Source organism: Gekko japonicus, unplaced genomic scaffold (genome assembly GCF_001447785.1).
Source record: "Gekko japonicus isolate JY-2015 unplaced genomic scaffold, Gekko_japonicus_V1.1 scaffold57, whole genome shotgun sequence".
Classification (NCBI taxonomy): domain Eukaryota; kingdom Metazoa; phylum Chordata; class Lepidosauria; order Squamata; family Gekkonidae; genus Gekko; species Gekko japonicus.
Genome location: NW_015160208.1, coordinates 1,950,340 through 1,970,088, shown reverse-complemented (window position 1 = coordinate 1,970,088; position 19,749 = coordinate 1,950,340). Strand labels below are relative to the sequence as shown.

Here is a 19,749-nt window from a genome sequence, read left to right as displayed (position 1 = left end):
AAGGAAAATCTGAGAAAAGCCAGGGAAGTGAAGTGACACTCTAACACCTTAACTTTTTTGTGTGCCACTCAGCTATGCCCTTTCAGTATTCTGGCTGCTGAGGCTGAAAGATGTAAACCACTTGTACTGTCATAATGTCGACCGTTAGATTGAATGAGCTGTGCATGTCTGAATAAAAACTAAAAACTATGAGTGAAGAAAAGCAAATTTACTTCACATGTCCATTGCTAAAAGAAATCATTTTGCAAATCTCTTTGCTGCAAGGTCCATTTAACCAGTTTTGAATTGGCCCTGCTAATTACAGCACTGTCATTTTAGATGCGCTTCTACCATATACACTCTTGCCTTGTGCTTTGTTTCTGAATCTTTTTTAGTATTTATTATTACAGTCCATTATGCAGAAATAGAGCAACTGTTTCTCTCGCTGCTGGTATTTCCTTTTAGCAGTACACTGACTCAGGTTGTTCAAACTTGACAGGAAGCTGTCTTGAATGCATCACTCATGTTGAATCAGCGCTATGAGCAATCCTTTCATTAAAAGAGAAAAATAGTAATAAAAAAATGTAAGGGAGGTCACTTTCCAATAATTGTTCTAGTACAAAAATTCTTTATAGAAATCTCTGCCATTCTCTTTAGTTGGTGAACAAGCGAGGAACTGCAGTGCTGAATTCCTTTTTATCACATAGTTTTCCCCTTTTCTGTGCCAACAAGAGAAGAATATGTTGGTGTATGTGTTTAAGGATGGGCATGAACCGGCTTCCGAATGAAAGTTTGTGACAGATTTTGGCTGTTTTGTGGTTCAAAAAGATGGCTCAGAGCAATTTAAACTCCTGCTTTTTGCTCCCTGCCAAAAGCGGCAGAGAGCAGAAAGCAGGGGTCACAAACTGATACAAATTGGTTTGGTTCACAAACCAGATTCTTGGTTCGTATTGGTTTGTGATTCGGTTCATAGCTCAGCCATGAACCAAAATGAACCGCAAAAATGTGGTTTGTGCCCATCCCTATATTTGTTAGGTCAGCATGTCAAAATAGTGAAAGATACATTCTCTCTTTCTCTCTGCCTTAGCTTTCATTAATTTAAAAAGAATCTCAAACAGTTAAGATTTCTCAGCAGTCCTCATGTAATTTTCTGCATAGAACCAAGAGCACAGGAGGCAGAATGCTGATCAGGGAAAAGAGGGCTGTGGAGAGCTCTCCTGGTGGTGCAGACTGCTTGACGCATTGACAGCTGGCATATTCCTGACTTTTATCATTTTTGTTTGCTGATGTCCTTGTATCTTCCAGAGTGAAAATACCAAATGTCAGGCTAGTTAAATGATCCCGTATACCAGCTCAGCAATGGCCATTGCCCATGGTCAGTCCAAGGCTTGGAATACTGACCAAAGTTATCACTACTAGTATTAAGTACTAGTACTTTGTTCTTTGCTTGCTCAAGGGCATACCAATTGCTGGTTGCCTACTTTGTGTTTTCCATGTCATTTTTGCCCCATGATTGATTAGTGACAGATGGGGGGTGTTTGGTGTGGGACGCATGTCTTTTGGTAGTAGCTCATATACAGTCTTAACATTGACTCTGCCTGGGGTAGCCATTGTAGTTTGGTACTGGTGAGGCCACAGGGAACTATAACTCCCAAACCCTTCCTTGTAACAGTCATAGGTTATTTCCTTCCATTTATTTTATATTAATAAAAGTTTGTAAATAAGTGGCCTTGATAATCTGATAATCTGTCCCTGTTTTATTTTGGCCTCTCTGCTGCTACTGGGAACAGCAGGTCTTTAAGGCCCTGAAGGAAGTAGGAATGAGCTCCCATTTTGATAGTAGTGCTGTTTGAATAAGTTGTGTTGATTCCACTGAGGGACAGAGTGCTAATCATACCAAAACCAGAATATGATTCAGTTGCTCTAATAAGCCAACGTCTATCAGGTTCTGTTCTTCTTCAGTTAATTACACAGCATGCTAGTGTATTATTTTATGTGTGTCCAATTAGCCAAAAGGGTAGAGTCACAACCTTTAGCTTCCTATAGTTTTTGACTCTGAGTGTCTATTCAAAGTCAACTTCCCATTTTACTTTTTCCTACACAGAGATAATTCTCAGCACAGAGAAAAAATAATGATGTGATCTTCACATATTGGAATTAGTTGACAGAAACTATAGCAGTAAGACCAGGAGCTTTTGGCTCTTCACTGTTTTTCTAAGTTGACCATGTGATCAATAACAGAGATATCATTTCTGGTGGGTAGAGTTCACACATTTCTACAGAAACACAGCAACATGTTAATGACACAAGATACCCAGCAAGAGAATATGACTAAGTACATTAGAACTGCCCCAAGGGACCCATGTGGCACTTGGCTCACGAGTTTCCAAGCAGAATTCCGGGTGCAGAACTTGGCCTATCTGAAGGAACGCCTTTATAAATCTGGGAAAGGAACATAATGCAGATCACCCAAGGAGACCTCATTGTTGCCATCAGAGATTCACCAGATAGCAACCAAGACTGTATCCTCCTACTTGCTTTCAAAGGAACTTTGAGGCTAACTCTTTTTATTCCTTAATGGAGGTGGTAAAAACTGACCTCTTTGACAAGATTTTTGTCTATCTGAGCTAAGGTGACCAGACCTGAAGTGCTGGAAATCCTATATTTTACAGACAAGATTAGATTATATGATTCTCTGCTATATAATGTACTGTTTGTTGTGTAATACACACTTTTATTAATTTATGCGGGTTTTGGTTAATTTTATTTTACACTTGTATGGTATTTTAATTTTTGTAAGTCTGACGACTTGGTAGGGGGCAGAGTTTAAACTGGAGAGGGGGATTCTTTGCATGTAGATACCATGGTAACTCTGTAATTCAGATATCCTCTGAATCTTACCTGCATAAACAATTCCAAGGCCCTGTTTCCATATGAAGCTGAAAACAGGCAAAGAAATTACCCAGATAATTTTATTTATTTATTTTTTATTTTTTATTTCAATTTGCATCCCACCTTGCCACAGAACTGGCTCAAGGCGGCTAACAACATTAAAAACACTAGGACAATAAATACATGAAAATACAATGGAGAATAAATATGGCTGCCTAAGCAACTAAACAGTACTAATGATGATGATGGCGGTTTTGTCAGTTCACCCAGTAAAATCCAGTTGGAAAGTGCACTGGAAGTGATTGAAAGTGGATTATTTAGTGTGTGTGACCACAGCCCATGTTATCTTTCTGCAACAGCTCAACTTCCAAAACTCTCATCACAACTGTCACACAATGTAAGATTACAATGTGGAAACTGCAACTGCTGAAGTGTCCACAATCCATAAAGCACGTCCATGGAATCATTTACCATTCACACAAGCCCTTTATTTTTTGGTCACAAGTTGACTCTCAGACTGAACACTTCTGGTTCCAAATTGAAAGCATTCTCATTAATCCATGGGATTGTAATCTCAGGCAGGGACCTATTTTTTGCTTATAGTACTCTAAAAATGGAAAGCAACATAAATAAAAATAGGAGAGTGGTATGCTGTTACGCATATTAAAATAGTATATATTACAAGTTGGCCATAAGATTTCATTGGAAAACTTTTTTTTTTTCTCCAACTTGCTTCTAGGGGTTTCTTTCAACAGTGTTTACACACAGATTTGGAGAGTTCTCTTACATTTGGCTGCTGATCCCTATCCAGATGTTTCAGATTTGGCCATGAAAGTACTCAACAGCATTGCTTACAAGGTAAATCTCCATTTGCTTCTGAGTTCCTGTCTGTCAACCTTGTGCATGATGCAAGTAAATGGATCTTGAACTTACACTTTTGAAAGTCATTCTGAGAAAAATTACCTCACCAGGAAGCAACAGATTGTTAAATGCCATGGAACAGGACACAAGTTCTCCATTGTCATTGTTTCTTTTGGTTTGTGGTCTAATATCACTTATGTAGAAAAGAGATTTGCTTTTTTCCTAAGAGTTTGCATCTAGTTCAAGCATAGATCATCTGGGGAAAGGAAACTGCAGGATTAAATGATACATTATAATATTGGGCTGAAAGGGTCTCAGAAGGTAGTTTTTGTACCATCATCTTTAACTACTTTGTTTGATTCCTTGTGGTCCTTTTGCCCTGAACACAATTTACAGCTCACATCTTCTTTAACTAAAGAGTTCAAACTGACTCTTGATGTTGTTCTTTGGCACCACCTGTAAGTCTGTCCTCTGAGGGCAGAAAGATCAGGGAGAAAAAAAATAAGGGTCTATAAAATCTTCTAACAGAAGCCCAAACAGCTCCAGAAAAGGTGTCCCCTGCTAGACAACTGTTCAGGTATAATGGACTAGGAGCAGGTGACCATGCAAAAATTCCTGGAAGGATCTGAATATGTAAGGGCATACACAATTAACTTTCTAAATAGAGCTTTTCTTGGATGTCTAGCTAGTAAAGTTGACTTTATGCATTTTTGGTTATTTTCTTTACAAATTCATTTAGATTATGCAAGTCAGAGTAAAACTGGATTGCAGATTGAAGCCGCAACGGCTGCCCAGTGCAGGTGATCTAGTACATGTGAGTCAGCATGCAGGCACCCCATCCCCCCCTTCACCTCTCTCAAAAGCACTACCATCACTGCTATCCTTCATTTTGCAAGAATGACTTGTTTTTTTATCCCAGAAGCTGCCATCACTGTTATTGTAGAATTACTAGCTCAAGAAGCTTCAATAACTGGGCTTGTTATCACATACCATTTGTGATAACAAATTTTCCACCACCAGACAAGCACTATATAAGCACTTTGCTAGATTTGATTATCAAATACCTCCGTACCGGCTCTCACTTATATTCAGCTGAAGACGTTTTAGACATTTTCTTTCTTTGTTATGCCTGAGACAAGAGCATTTGTCATTCCAACAAATAGCATGGATCAGTCCAATGTGAGATGGGATATCTAACTGATGATTCAGCGAACATTTAATATTTAAGGTCCTGAGCTACCATTAGTATAAAAGATGCCACCAAATAATGCACTGGCAAGTATCTTATTTTTTCCCTAATTTTTAATTTAAAACATATATTTACTGCAGTTCAGAGCCCACTATGTAATTGTCTCAGCTGATTGGCCATGTCTGTTGGATGTTTTGTGACAACATTCTTTGAAGGCTTGGAGAAGCAGATGATCCAGTGACAGAAAAATATAGGCATGAAGGATGAAAAATCCTGATTACTTGTATCCAAGTTGAATGATGAAGAGGGAAATTTATATTTTGAATGCCTCATTTACTTACATAATCCACTAGGTGGATTATGAATGAATGAATAGTTTATGAATGAATAGTTTACTTATCCTTAATCCAAAGATCTACTACTTTCGTTAGGATAATAGACATATATGCCCATTTCTTGTAATCATCTTTGTCACAGCAGTGTGATTTAACAAGCATGAGTCTGGAAAAGAGTTAAACTACGATCAGTGTGGTGTTTTTTAAAATGTAATCATTTAGATATGTATACCTTGCTTTTATCCCCAATGGGATAGGGTTAGGGTTAGGATTAGGTTATCCCAATGGGATAAAACCCCACAAACGGGTTCTCAACCCGTTTCTACCCACATGGAAGCTTGCAAGTTCCATGGCTGTCCCAGGTCTCCACCTCGCAGGTCCCTTCCTCCTAATCTACTTCTCTCGGGCTGTAATCTACTTCTCTTGGGCTGCTATCAACCAGTCATTAAGAATATGTTCTGCTGAAGGACTAGTACTCCAGCAATCTCAGTTACTTTGGTGTTTAAATGCTCCACCTCAGTTTCTCATCTCCCAGTTTGCATCTCCTGTTTCACTCACACTAGCTAATGTGAGGACGAGCAAACACATTTGTGCTCTATGGGGGAAGGGATTGATGGCCACTCCTTTCCCTTTGCTTCTCCTCAATAAGAGTGCCTGAAAAAGGCTTGATGTCCATATAAAGACCAGTACATCAGTGTTCAAAATATTAAGAAACGTAATAAAGAAACAACCAATGCACACAACATTTTGAAATCACAGCAGAGCAAAGATGAAAAGAAAGCAATTTAAACACAGTCCACTAACCTTAGCTCTGTACGTGTCCTACAAGATGACAAAATTAGAGTAGACTGTCTAATTCTTGTACCTTATCTTCGTAACTTCTTTGCATTCCCACATTGAAACTGCACATGCTCAGGCCACCTGCAAGGACAAAAGTTCTAAACCTTTCAAGCATTTTCTATATTGCAACCAGCACACAGGTTTGTCCATCGCTCTGCTTGGTTCCACCAGCCGCTTTGCTTGGTGCCAATCCTGCCGTCACACAGTTCCATCATCAGCTCATCCACCTATAGGAGTTCTGGGCCCTCAGACTCTGAAGAAGGCATGTTGTTCCCCTTTGAGCTCAGATATGTGTCAGATCAATCTCCCAGTAAGGAGTGGGGGGGAGGGATTCCAAACACTTTCACCTACTGCAGATCTCCATCTGTATTCAGAGGAGCTGGTGCAAATGGCAACATCACTGGAAGGTACCGGACACTTCATGTTTGGATCCAATGCCTATAGATCCAATCTTAGGGTCCTTAACTCTAATGCTCCTGGGCTTATAGCCTTCCCAATGTTACAAGGCTTTCTGGACATTGCCATGGGTCTGAGGACCAACCCAACATCTCTGTCACTTTCTGCATGTGAACTGGAAAATATGTATAAAGTGCACAATGAAGGGTGCGAGTTTTTGTTCACCCACCTTCCTGCTAACTCCCTGGTAGCAGTGGTCATGCCCTTCAAACAACATTCAGTGTCTCACAGCTTGTTCTGACAAGGAGGAGCACAAATTGGATTGACTTAGTAGAAAGATCTACTCCTCTGGGGCTTTGGCATTTAGTGTTCCTTTGGGAGCGTATGACTACTTACATAAAGCTTTTGCCAAATGTGTTAGACTGAGTAAACAGCAAATCAGTGCTGCCAGCTATGGTACCAACTGCTCTAGTTGTTCTGTTGCATTTGCCATACTGCTTAGATGCCATTCTTGACTTCTGTCAGTTCTCTTCTCAAATGAGACCAGGGCCAAGGTAGAAGTCCTCCATTTTGAGGACAAGGATTTATTTAATGCTAAAACAGATGAGGTACTGGATATTATATGTAACACCAAGATTTCCCAGACACTAATATCAGTCACCATGCCAGAGGTTTTACAGGTATCATCCACCGGGGGGGGGGGGAAGCGAGGCTATATCCTCCAGAGGAATTTGGCCCGCAGTTGCACGATCACACCTCCCTTTGAAGCTGCAGGCGTAGTCTGTCAGTGCGTGATCAGATGCAACTGCGGGTGAGTCTTTTTTTGTGTGTGCCATTTTCCCCCATGCGCTTAACCAAGGGATCGATAAATCACACCTCCGCACCAAGGGCTCCCTATGGAGTTTGTGATGATGCGCATACTGCAAAGGGAGAAAAAAACAACAGCACAGAATCGGAATGGTCTGATGAGACCATCCCGATGCTATGAGAGCACGCTGGAGCGATCAGAAACGGGAAAGTCCGTCCGCGGCCCGTCACAACCCATTAACTACCGGATTTCCCCCGTTGTCTTTTAACTCCGCTTCTGCAGTGGAGCAGAATGTGTTGCCGACAGCTGTGGGGGGCTTCCCAGATGTTGTTGTCTGATCGTGCCCTTTTGATCCACCTGGCATTCGCACCTATGTCAGATCTAATTGTGTGTATGATTGCAGCCTCTGTTTACCATCCTCCTTACAGAGCTCAGCAGTAAGGAAAAAGGCATTGGTGGCTTCCAGTTTTGGCAATTCACGGATCGGACGCGTCCCATTGAGCTCTAATGTGGACGCTCCGAGGCACGGCGAACAGGAGGGGACTCTGATTATTCCAAGCACCCCCTGAGCTCTTGTAGGGAGCTCTTTGCCTGGGGTGCAGAGTGGTGCCTCTTCCAAGGTGACGGCCAAGGAATTGAGGCTCCTCTTACCCCGAAAGGTCCTGCCATCGTGAAGCCGTCATGGCGATCAGAGACAACTGCCGGGTGAAAGGGGCAAGAGATCTAGCGTACTTATGATCATTTTACACTTCAAATGCTACAGACTGTAAGCTAAGTGCATCCCCCTGACGAGCCACTCGAGAGAACGGAACTAACCTATGGGACAGAGCAGCGGGTGGGGAGGAATTGAGGTTCCCCCCCTTGAAACTAAGCGGTGCCCAAGCGAAAATCCTAAAGGGAAAAAAGATACTGACCATGAGAGACTTTGAATAAGACCAAAAGTTTTAAAGTAGTCCAAAGAGCGTTCAAATCAGAGAACTTTAATTTTGATTTAAATAAACTTTATCAGGCAGAGGGGAAAAGATGGCACTGGAGAAGAAACCCTCGGCCGGAACTACCCAGATAGCAACTCCTACTCGTATGCCGGAAGTAGCTACTGACTTTCCTAACCTGTTGGCAACAGCGTTGCGCCCCCTGCTGGATCAGATGTCTAGTATCAACAATAAACTCGATGGTTTCCAAAAGCAGTTGATGGGAATTGACAAAAGGGTAAATGGCCCTAATAAAGCCATAAAGAAAATGGATGCAAAAACAACTGATATTAAGCAGAAACTGAAGGCAGTCGGAAGAGAGCGAATTTCAGATAAAAAACAAATTTACAGCTTCAAATGGAAAGATCAATGTATGTCCTACTCTTCCAAGGTATCCCAGAGCAGAAAGGAGAAAACTTAAAAGAACTATTAAGCAAGGTATTAGCACCAGTGACAGAACTCAAACAGTATTTACTGCAAAATGATATGGACTTGGTCTATCAAACCTATCCAGATTTTATAAAGAAAAACAAACTACCTGGTGAAATATTTGTCAAATTCTCCAAAAGATCTACCAGAGACACAGTTCTGAAAGCGACAACTGGGAAAACCCTAAAAGTCAAAGGCAAAGAAGCGAGAATCTTAAAGGATATTCTATTTGAGATACGGAAACGACGGCCATATAAGGACTTAACCTCTTTTCTACAAAGAAATTCCATTCCCTACAGATGGATATTCCCAGAAGGATTGATATTTAAACACAATGAAAAGAAGATGAAGATCGATTCTGCCCAGAAACTAATGACTTTTTGGAACAACAACAAAATCTGACAGGAGACGAAGAAAAGAAAGAAGACAACATCCAAGAAAAAGATAAAAGTGATTCTGAATCAGAAGACAGTTCAAGCAGTACTGGTAGGACCTCTGAGGGCTCAGACTCAGAAAAAGGAGAGGCTGATCCCAAATTGCTTAAAGTTAAACGGAAATACAAAAAAAATAAACATGAAAAATAATTATGAAAGTTTAAAAAACACACACCAAAAGAATGGTCTAGAAATTACCTAGACTTTAGCAGTAATGGCTCAAGTTAATTTTGTTAAGAAAACCTTACTTACAGTGTTGTATCTATATTTTGATATTGACTTAACGTAAGAACGTCATTTAAGAATGATCCTTGTCTTAATTCTGTAGTTTTTTTCCTTTTTTTAAGTTATAGTGATTCCCTATTCCCCTTAGCTGTACATGTGTACTATATAAAAGCAATAAAAAATTCTAAAAAGGGGGGGGGAGCCATTGGTCTAAGTCAAAGGGGAAGCAGTCCCCTCTCCTCCATCTACTAAAGAACACCCCAGTAGGTGTAAGTCATTTTTAATTACTAGCTTATTCTCCGCAGTTAGGTACCTTTTTTCTGGACAGGTTGACATCATTCTGTTGTAAGCAGGCAATGATCGGTCAGGATTCCTGGGTCCTCCCTGAGGTTAAATATGATTATTTCCTAGAGTTCAGGTCCTTACCTGGTTGTAACCTTTTTTCTTTTCCACTTTCCTGTCGTCAGGTTCAACTGTAGGAGGAGGTTACTCTTAATTAAGGGGGCTATTCAGCCAATCCCCACTGGATATACTAATACAGAGTTGTACTCTCATTTTTGGAGGATAAAAAGGATGGAGGAAAGAGGCCAATTTTAGACCTCAGAAATGTGAATAAATGTTTAAAAGTTTCCAAGTTTCATACTGATCTTCGACATGGTCTCTGTGCTTCACACCCATGGGATTCAGTGCGCCTGCGCTGCATCGATCGGCATTGTAGCAAGCTCTAACATATTTTCACGCCCAGACCTCAGGCATGCGCAGAAACCCCAACCATGCATGTCCAGAGGGCCGGGCACGGACATCCCGCCAGTTCCTTTCTTTCCACCGCGCTGGAAACATCTTTTCTTGGTCGGTGAGATTAGTAGCTATTTTCCTCAGATCGATCTTCGGATTTTACTTCGTCACTTCTTTTATTTCCTTCGCTTCATTTGTCTTCATTCTTATATATAAAAAAACCATTAAATAAAAAAGGCTTTTTTGAGGGGGACATCTTTTTTACCTCAGTTCGACCTTCGGCCGCCCCTCCCCCCCTCTTTTTCTACTCCCCCCCTTTTTCTTTCTCCGTTTTGTTTATTTTATGGAGAAAAGGTGGAGCTTTTTCAAACATTGTACTGGGTGTGGCAGTAAGCTTGCTCCGCCTGACGGCCACACCCTTTGTATTTTTTGCCTCAGTGAGATGCACTGCCTGGAGTCTTGCCAACACTGTGCCAAGTTCTCCAATCAAATTAGAAAAAATCGAGCTGTGCGTCTCCGAGTAGCTTTACTAGAATTGGCGCTAAACCCCGCTTCCGGCATGGATCCAAACGTACCTGTGAGACCATCGACATCGATGGCTCCGGCGTCGAAACCCTCGTACAACATCGTCCAGTTGACATCGAAGTGTCTGGCACCAACAACGCAGTCTTCAGCATCCACTCCTGTAAAAAAAGAAGAAGGAGAAATCGGGCAAAGAACACAAGTCCACCAAGAAGGGTTCCTCTAAGCCCCTGAAAGGTCATGGGTTCTGCACCTGGCATTGCCCCTAAGGTGTCCCCCCCTTCCTACGACAGTATCGACATTGGAGGCTCCAATCGCCCCGCTGATACCGGCCACCCAGCTGATGGACTCCCCTATACACCAGCTAGACCCTGACATGCTGGCGGACATGCGTCCCTTCTCTGACATCGAGGACGTGGAAATCCTGAGCCATTCCCCAGGCAGGGACTGTTCTCCCTCTGCTCAGTCATCGGCATCGCCAGTCTCGGATTTCCGTACTGATGTCGGTACAGGTCAACATCGACAGATCTCTACTGCCACTCAGCGTCACCCCCCCCCTCGCCTTTTTGCCGAGGACCGGCCTTTCGATACTGATACTCGGGCCGATAGGGGCCACTCCCGGGGACAAGAAGCTTCACTATCTCCCAGACACTCCCACTCCAGGAGTAGATCCCCACGGGTCTTTCTGCCCCCACTGCCTCGTGCTCTCTCGTGGGATCACCACCAGCTACACTGTGTCTACGAGGCTTATCCACCGTCGTCTATGCCATGGCTGACCCCAGCAGGTTTTTCGGATTGGGATTGTTACTCTATGCATCGATCCCAGTCTCCCTGCAGATCAAGGCTGACACCCTCTGCATCTCTTTCTCGTCCTCCAGACCATCCATCCCAAGATCCTCCTCGACATCGACCAGATCAATATCGACCTGCTAGTCCTCCTATTCTGACGCAGTCGATTCCGGATCTAACCGGTCAGGCGGAAGCCACTCCGGTACAACTACCTGACCCTGATTCTTCTGATTCTACAGCTGAGGATTCTGACATGGTGGTATCAGATGCCCACAGCTCGCCTGACCAACCGTCTCGTAAGCATGCAGTGGCCGATGACCAACCCAAATCTCCATCAGAAGATCTAACATCTTACGGGGACCTCATTAAGAGGATGGCCCACTCCCTTGGGCTTTCAGTGGTACAGCCACAACCATCAGTCACTGATGCCATATTCGATGTTGTACAGTTGGATACTTCAACAGCTATAGCGTTGCCCATGTTGACGGTCCTTTTACAGGCGACCAAAACACCGTGGGATAAACCATAATCAGCTCCAGTATCCAAGGGCCGCATGGACCATATGTACAGGGTCCAGGAAGCAGGAGTGGAATTCTTACTCACCCACCCCCAGCCAAACTCAATGGTGGTTACTACATCATCCAAATCAAAGAAAACTCGTTCTGCCCCTTCGGACAGGGAGAGCAGAAAGTTAGATTCCTTCGGCTGACGATTCTACTCCACGGGAGCACTTGGTGTGAAGACCATGAATTATTTAGCCTGTATGAGTAGATATCAATATACCTTATAGGAAAGGCTTTCTGAGCGACCCTTCCAGATGACAAACGGCAATTGGCCTGCACCATTCAAAAATCAGGCATGGTGCTGGCAAAGCAACAAATTAGTACTTTTCAGTATGCTCTAGACACCTGCTCAAGAACAATTACTTCGGCCATCGCTCTCCGTAGACACTCATGGCTATGTAACACAAATCTGCAGATGGACACCCAGGCATATGTGGAAGACCTCCCCTTCGATGGCCTTGGTCTCTTCAATAGCACCATGAACACCATACTGCAAGATATGGACAAAAGCATAAAGGCGTCTTGCACCCTGGGCGTTTCTTCCTCTACGAGACAACAGTACTGACCTCGTACTTGGTCCAGACCCTGGCAAAAACGCACTCCTAACCGTCAGTCTCCTGAGCGTCCGTGGAGGCCACGTACATCTTCTGGAAGCCAGAAGCCCACATTTCCGAGACCTAGGTTCGGATTGGGACAACAGCCCCCTCGTCATAAGCAGGCTAAGTCCACAAAACAAGGTTTTTGACTTCCATGTTCTGCAGTCACATCCCACCCATCTAGCACCTTTCCTCCAAACTTGGTGCCTCATCATCACAGACGAGTGGGTGATGTCCATCCTGACTGATGGGTACCGTATAGACTTTATGCAGAACCCCACTACTCCAGTCTTCATTTCCAGCGCAGGTGCACTGAATCCCATGGGTGTGAATGCACAGATGACCACTCTAAGATCACCAGTTACAGATAAGCAACCTGTTTTTACCGTGTTTGAAGTAGTAATCTTGTTGGCAATATACAGTTGGTTTGCAGTTTTAGATCTCCAAGATGCTAATTTCCATATCCCTACTCATACTGACTGCAGAAAATATTTAAGGTTCCAGTGTTGAGTTGTCCATTACCAGTACACTGCTTTGCCGTTTGGCCTTGCTACAGCTCCTACTGTATTTATTAAGACTATAGTTGTTCCACCTGTGTTTTCATGGTTGTGTTATTTATCCCTGTTCAGATGATTGGCACTTGTTGGCGCCATCTCATACCACTTTATCACAGCTGGTTCTACATATGGTCCAGGATCTGGGTTTGTTGGTAAATTGGGATAAGTCCAAATTAGACACTACCCAATTATTCAATTTATAGCAACAGTTCTCAACTCCTTGGTGGCTCATGTGTTTTTCCGTGTAGATGGGGCATGTGCTGTATGCTGTCTGATTCAGGCTCAGATTCCAGCCCATCTTGAATATTCAAAGGTTTACTTGCTTGCACTTCAAACCACAGCAGAAATTGGTTCTTGTGGTGTTTCAGTCCTTCCCAGATTCCCTGTGGAGATTGTTTTCTGTGCCCAGATGTATTCTCAGGTCTTTGGCTGGGTAGTCTCATGACTCTAATTTCTTGAAGGGCTGTGAGCTTGGAATACCTCCTCATGAGATAGCAGTTGTGATGGATGCCTCTCTCTCAAGGGTTGGGGTGCCCATTGTGGTCCACTGTCGACAAGTGGTGGTTGGTCCCCCACTGAGTCTAGGTTACATATAAATCTCCTGGAACTTATGGCCATCAGACTTGTACTAATTTCTTTTGTAGCTATCCTGTGAGGCAAAGTCATCCAACTAGTACCCAAAATATAACTTCTAAATTCTACATCCACAAGCAGCATAGTGTAAACAAATCATGAATGGATTCAAAAAGACTGTTACCTTACACTCATTTTGGAGTTCTGGGGGTTTCCCTCTGTGTACCTGTTGCCTCCCACAGCAATTCCAAATGCCCCCTTTTCCCATCCCAGCTTCTACTGGGGATGCATTCCAGCTTATTTGGTGGGGAACTCTTCTTTTTATATACTTTTCCCCCAGGATGAGCAGGATGGTGTCCAAATTACAGAGCAGTTACTAATAGTGCATTCTAATAGCCCCATTCAGGCCAGAACCTTGACAGAGGGCAATCCTATCCCAGAAGAGAAGAGATTGGATTCATACCCCACCCTTCACTACCCAAAGGAGTCTCAGAGTGGCTTACAAACTCCTTTCCCTTCCCTTCCCCTCCCCACAACAGACACCCTGTGAGGTAGGTGGGGCTGAGAGAGCTCTGACAGAAACTGCTCTGTTTCAAGAACAGCTGTGCCAGAACTATGGCTTGCCCAAGGTCAACCAGCAGGTGCAAGTGGAGGAGTGGGAATCAAACCCAGTTCTCCCAGATTAGAGTCCGCGCACTTAACCACTACACCAAACTGGCTCCTCCACTTCCTTTAGTGGAGGATCTGATTCACATAGGTTCCCCTTCTTTATCACGACCTACCACTGCTTCGTCTGATGACCTAGCTGGTAGGTTGACAAAGGAATTTTCCTCTAAGATTGCCCAGGTTTTAACTTGCTATCACAAACCCTACGATCGCAGGTCATATTCCACTAAGTGGCGTTCGTTTGCCAGTTGAACTTCCACATGTGGGATATCCCCAGAGACCTGTCCATTATTGTGTATTTTTTATTACCTTTTCCTCCTAAAGGATACAGGGTTCTCAGTAGCCTCTATTAAGTTTCACTTGGCTGCTATTTCAGCATTTCATTACTTTCTTAAAAGCTCATCTTTTTTTTCTGCATACCTATCTAAGAGGTTCCTAAAGGTCTTGTTTAGACTCTAGCCTCCATTCTCCCTACCAGTGCCTCAGTGGAGTCTCTCCCTGGTTCTTACTAGATGGATGCATAAGCTGTTTGAACCTATGGCTACCTGTGGCTCTCTTTCCTTTCATTTAAGACAGCCTTTTTAGTTGCCATTACGTCAGCATATAGGGTAGGCAAACTGAGTGCCTTACGGTGCCGACTCCTCTTTCACTGTTGACATGGTTTACTTTCATGTTGACATAATGGCCCTGTGTCACAGTTTGCAGTTTTTCTCCAAGGTTGTGTCCAGTTGCTAGTCGCCTTTCCTATATTATTTCACCAGCAGAGCACACACTACTCACTTTGGATGTTAGAAAAGCATTGCTATTTTATTTAAAGCATACAAAAGAATTCTGCAAATATCTGCATCTCTTTGTCTACTATGGGGGACCTTGAAAAGATTATCCATTTTCTCTTCATTCCCTTTCTTGATGAGTGGCATCTGCTATCCAATGCTCCTATGCTCTGGCTCAGATACCTTGTTCACTACCAGTTATTGCACACTGCATCAGGGTTCAGGTGTCATCTTTAACTCTCCTCAGAGGTGTGACATTCTCTGACATCTGTAGAGCTGCTACATGGTCATCTGCCTCCACTTTCATCCGGCATTATTTTGTAGACGTAAATTCAAGACATGAGTCAGTTGTTGGCAGAGCTGTTCAGTTAAAGAGCCCACACTCGGCTCCAGGGTAAGGGAAACTTACAAGTATCCCAGTATAGAACTGCATAGAAGCCACGAAGATTAAATTTACCTGTAACTGTTGTTCATTTAGTGGTCTTCTTTGCAGGTACAAATCCCTCCTTCCTTTTCCTGCTGTGGGCTCTCTCTTTTTATGTAATCATGGAACATTAACTAGCATTTCTCTATTAAAATCAGCTTTCCTGAAGTTCAAGGTACTTGATTGGCTGTACTCAACTTTAGCATAGTATATGCATCAAGCTGACAGGAACAGGCTAATCCCACATGCTGACATGCTCAGTGTGCATTGGCTTGTACTTAAGTGGTCATTCTTTATTTTAAAATTTGTTAGATATAGTAGTCAGAAGCTGACTATGAAACACTTGGATCCAAGACTTGGGTTTGGAACCAAAGATACTGCTGTGTAAGAGGATGGTACTTCTGTTCATTCATAGAGTTGCTGATTTCCTCCACCCTAAAAAGCTTCCTTAGAATGTTTCTTGATGCCCTGGAGCCAGTTTGAGGCAGGGTAGTAGGATCAAAAGTCAACAACATCCCCCACTCCTCCTGCATACCTCTGTGCCTTCCTCCTTGAACACTGAGATCTTTGGAGCTAAGCCATTAATTGAAGTGGAATAACTTTGCTTTTAACATTTAAAATAGTCCTGTTGCTCATTTGCTCTTTGTGCTTTAGTTCAAAGGAGGGGAAATGACCTTTAATGCACAGTAGTTGCAATTAATATAACTAGTTTTTGGATTGTTTAAAGTATTGGGGGGGGGGGTTGTATGGCTTAAGCCTCAGTTGACTGCAGCAATTTTTAGGAAAGATAGATCTGGTATGAGTATCTTGAAAATAAATTTTTAGTTTATTTTTCAGCAAATAGATTTGAAACATATTCATCAAATCGATTGGTTGGCTGTTGGGACTTGAAGTTTGTAGCTGCTAGATAACAGATTTTGACTAGGTTGTTTCATAGGGCCTTATGCTACATTTTTATCCAGCTCTCTATGTTTGTTGCCATTTGGGAAGTGAGTCCTCTGTTTACATGTCAGTGGCTTATTCCATCATAGAAAAATAAAGATTAAAGTCCAGTTGCACCTTAAAAACCAACAAGATTTCCTCCTGGGTATAAGCTTTAGAGAGTCATAGCTCCCTTTGCCGTTTTGGTATCGAAAAAGGGAGCTTCGATTCTCAAAAGCCTATACCCAGGAAATCTTGTTGGTAATTAAAGTGCTACTGGATTCAAATCTTGCTATTCTACTGCAGACCAACATGGCCACCCTCCTGAAAGTATCTCCATGGGGGGAAAAGATGACCCAAGTTTTGTGAACAAGTTTTTATTCAAATGTTGTCTCCAGTAATATTTAATACAATATCTTCTTTTATCATCATCTTAAGTCATCCTTCTTTTCAGTTTTAACAGGAAAATCTAGTACTTTCTCATAATGCAAATATATGCAAATGTAGATGGAACAAACCAGAGCCCCAATCCACAGAATTCCTGCATTAAACTGTCTGCAATCTTTTACTGCTCTTCCTTTCTCAAGTAAGCTAATGCAAGCATTCCAGCAAACCTAGCAGTCAGGTGCACAGTTGGAGAACCACTGACAGTGCTTCTCTGTTTCCATTCAGGATCCTTTGCCACTGCTCTGATCTGTTCAGAGGAAAGTGCCAGGGAAAGATAGTCTGCTAAATGGAGGCCCCGGTCACACGAGAGATTAGGGCCGGGAGAGGGACGGATCGGGGGCAGAGCAAACGGGCGCGATCCCACCGCAACATCTGGGAAGCGTTGCACGCCCGTCCCCGATCTGGCCCTTCCGGCGATAATCTGCAGCAAAAAAGAACCACCTACCAAGGTGGTTCTTTCCAAACGGCCGCATCAAAGCCGGCTGTGGGATCGTCGGCGCTTTCTTCTGCCGGCGCATCCCCGGGTCCTGGCCGAACTGCACATGATCAGACATGCGCAGTTCGGCAGCCTCCCGTGGCTTCCTCCCCGGTCTCCCCGGCATCTGATCATGCTGGGGAGCAATTGCACAGCGGCTCACGGGATCCGTATGATCCTGCCGCCGCGTGCCTATTTTGGTGCGGCTTTTAAAAGCCGCACTTTGCCCATTCTTTTTGTCCCTCGTGTGGCAGGGACTGGAGTTTCTTCCATTTGTGTCCATTATAGATGATCTTTTCACAACCATAATGCTTTGGTGGAAGTTGTTAAATATTAGCCCTGTATGGATGACCTGGGATACTTTTGCAATTTGCTTGGATTGTTTCTTTTTATCCCAGTGTTCCAGACTCTTTCTTAATGTAAGTGTATTTATCATTTGGGTAGTGGTCCATTAGAAAGAATTTTGTAATTGAGAGTTTAATCAGTATGGTTGTTTAATCAATACAGCAGTCTTCATGTACCCTGGGTTTAACTGAGTAGTGTATACAATAATCTACCTTCATACCCAGTTTTTGGCTTTTCAAAACAGTGGGAAGGATGTTCTTGTTTGTTTTTTTTCTTGCAGAGGCAGAGGGGGTGGGTGCTAGCACTAGTATGAGAGAGAACCGCAGTATGCAGAGAACCGCACTAGTATGAGAGAGAACCACTAGTATGAGAGAGAACCACTAGCACTAGTATGAGAGAGAACCACTAGTATGCAGAGAACTGCAGAGACGCCGAGCCACGGGGGCCGTTAAACCGCGGGGACGCTGAGCCGCGGGGCTGCCGAGCTTTTAATACGAGCACAGGAGAAGAGCTCTGGCTCGACTCTACGCAATATTGAGGCTCGGAGGGGTCCCACTGAGAGCTGCTGAGATGCTAAGCCGCAGGGGACGCTAAGTTACAGCGCTGCCGAGTTGAGAGACGCGATTCTCTATTGGAGTGGGGCTGAATTAAGTTTACATCATCGGAGCCCGCAGTATCGGAGCGTCCCAAGAGCGGGAGAAGTAACGTCCGGATTATTCGATCCCCTACCGTGTTCCTGGGCATGGTGGGAGCTTGTCTGGAACACGGTCGCGGAGCGGAGTGTCTCCCCGGAGAGCCTGAGGCCCTGGGCGAGGTGAGGGCTCGCCTGGGACTCGGAGTGGAGCGGCGCTCTGGAGGGTTTGGACCCTGCCTTGCTCCTAGGCGCGGTGGGAGCACGCCTGGGACACGGGCAGGAGACGACCAGTGAGGCGGAGGTAGCGTTGGGGGACCTAGCCGGCGGTGAGAGAGCCGGCGGATCGGACAGGAGCTAACCGGTGGTGAGAGAGCCGGGTCGAGCCTTCCCCCCCCTCCGCCCCCCTTCCCCTACCTCTACCTCTACTTTATCTTTAAGAACTGTAAAGACGGGAGGTGACAGCCCCGGAGACCCATGCTTTTAGACCATCCAACATGTGGCCGGGACCTTAGCCCACGAAAACCATCGAGGGGGCGGGGATGCATGGAACAGGACCAACTTAGACATTGTGATCGACTGCCCCAACACCGCTGGGACATAGCTGGCAGGAAGTGGCGAAGAGTGAATCGAGGCCAGCTGAGGTTGCTTGGCGGCCGCGGTGGAGACTGGTTCCCGTCAGAGCCCTCTAGTGCCAGAAATACGGAACTACAAAGGCGAAGAATGAGACCAGCTAACTGGAATCTGTGGAGAACCTGTGGAGAGCTCTGAATCAGAACTAGGGGGCTGATTGTAGTGTGAGTGTTATGTGAGTGTATGTGTTCAGGTGGCTGTGGAGTATGACTGCTGGGGCCTAATGGATTAGTGGTAGGAGTAGTTCCCCGGTTTTTAGGTTTAGGAAACTGTCTTTTACCTTACTTAACACTTAATTGTTTGTATATTGCAGCTAGTGGATTGATTAGTATCTAACGTTTTAGTTAGCGGTCTGAAGCTTGGCGGAGCCTGCTAGCTCTTTATGTTGGGACGACCAATTCCAGTGCTCTTGGGGAGAGAGAAATATAGCGGTGGGTCACGGCAGAATGCAGAGAGAAGGACGCGGAGAAACAGAGCGGCTCGGCGTCCTTCTAGCCTGCGACCCATCCTGAGGGTGACTGGCAGTGGGGCCAGGACTAGGAACCCCCCTCCGGCATTCATGTTGTGCAACGCCAGGTCAATTAACAACAAGGTTGAAGTCCTTCGGGACTACATACAGGAACAACATGTGGACCTGGCGTGCATGACCGAGACCTGGGTGCGGGAGGGCGAGACGGTTGCTCTCGCCCAACTTGCCCCTCCGGGGTTCTCGGTCCTCCATCAATCACGGACTAGGGGGC

General features: G+C 44.2%; 1 protein-coding gene across 1 annotated transcript in view; it reads left to right on the top strand.

Moving 5' to 3' along the window:
* The window catches only part of RPTOR (regulatory associated protein of MTOR, complex 1), a 455,351-nt gene that overhangs the window by 336,536 nt on the left and 99,066 nt on the right, over positions 1–19,749 (top strand). Inside the window, exon 19 of the mRNA XM_015408620.1 lies at positions 3,611–3,729. Coding sequence (XP_015264106.1) covers positions 3,611–3,729 — 119 coding nt within the window. The remainder of the gene's footprint in view (positions 1–3,610; positions 3,730–19,749) is intronic.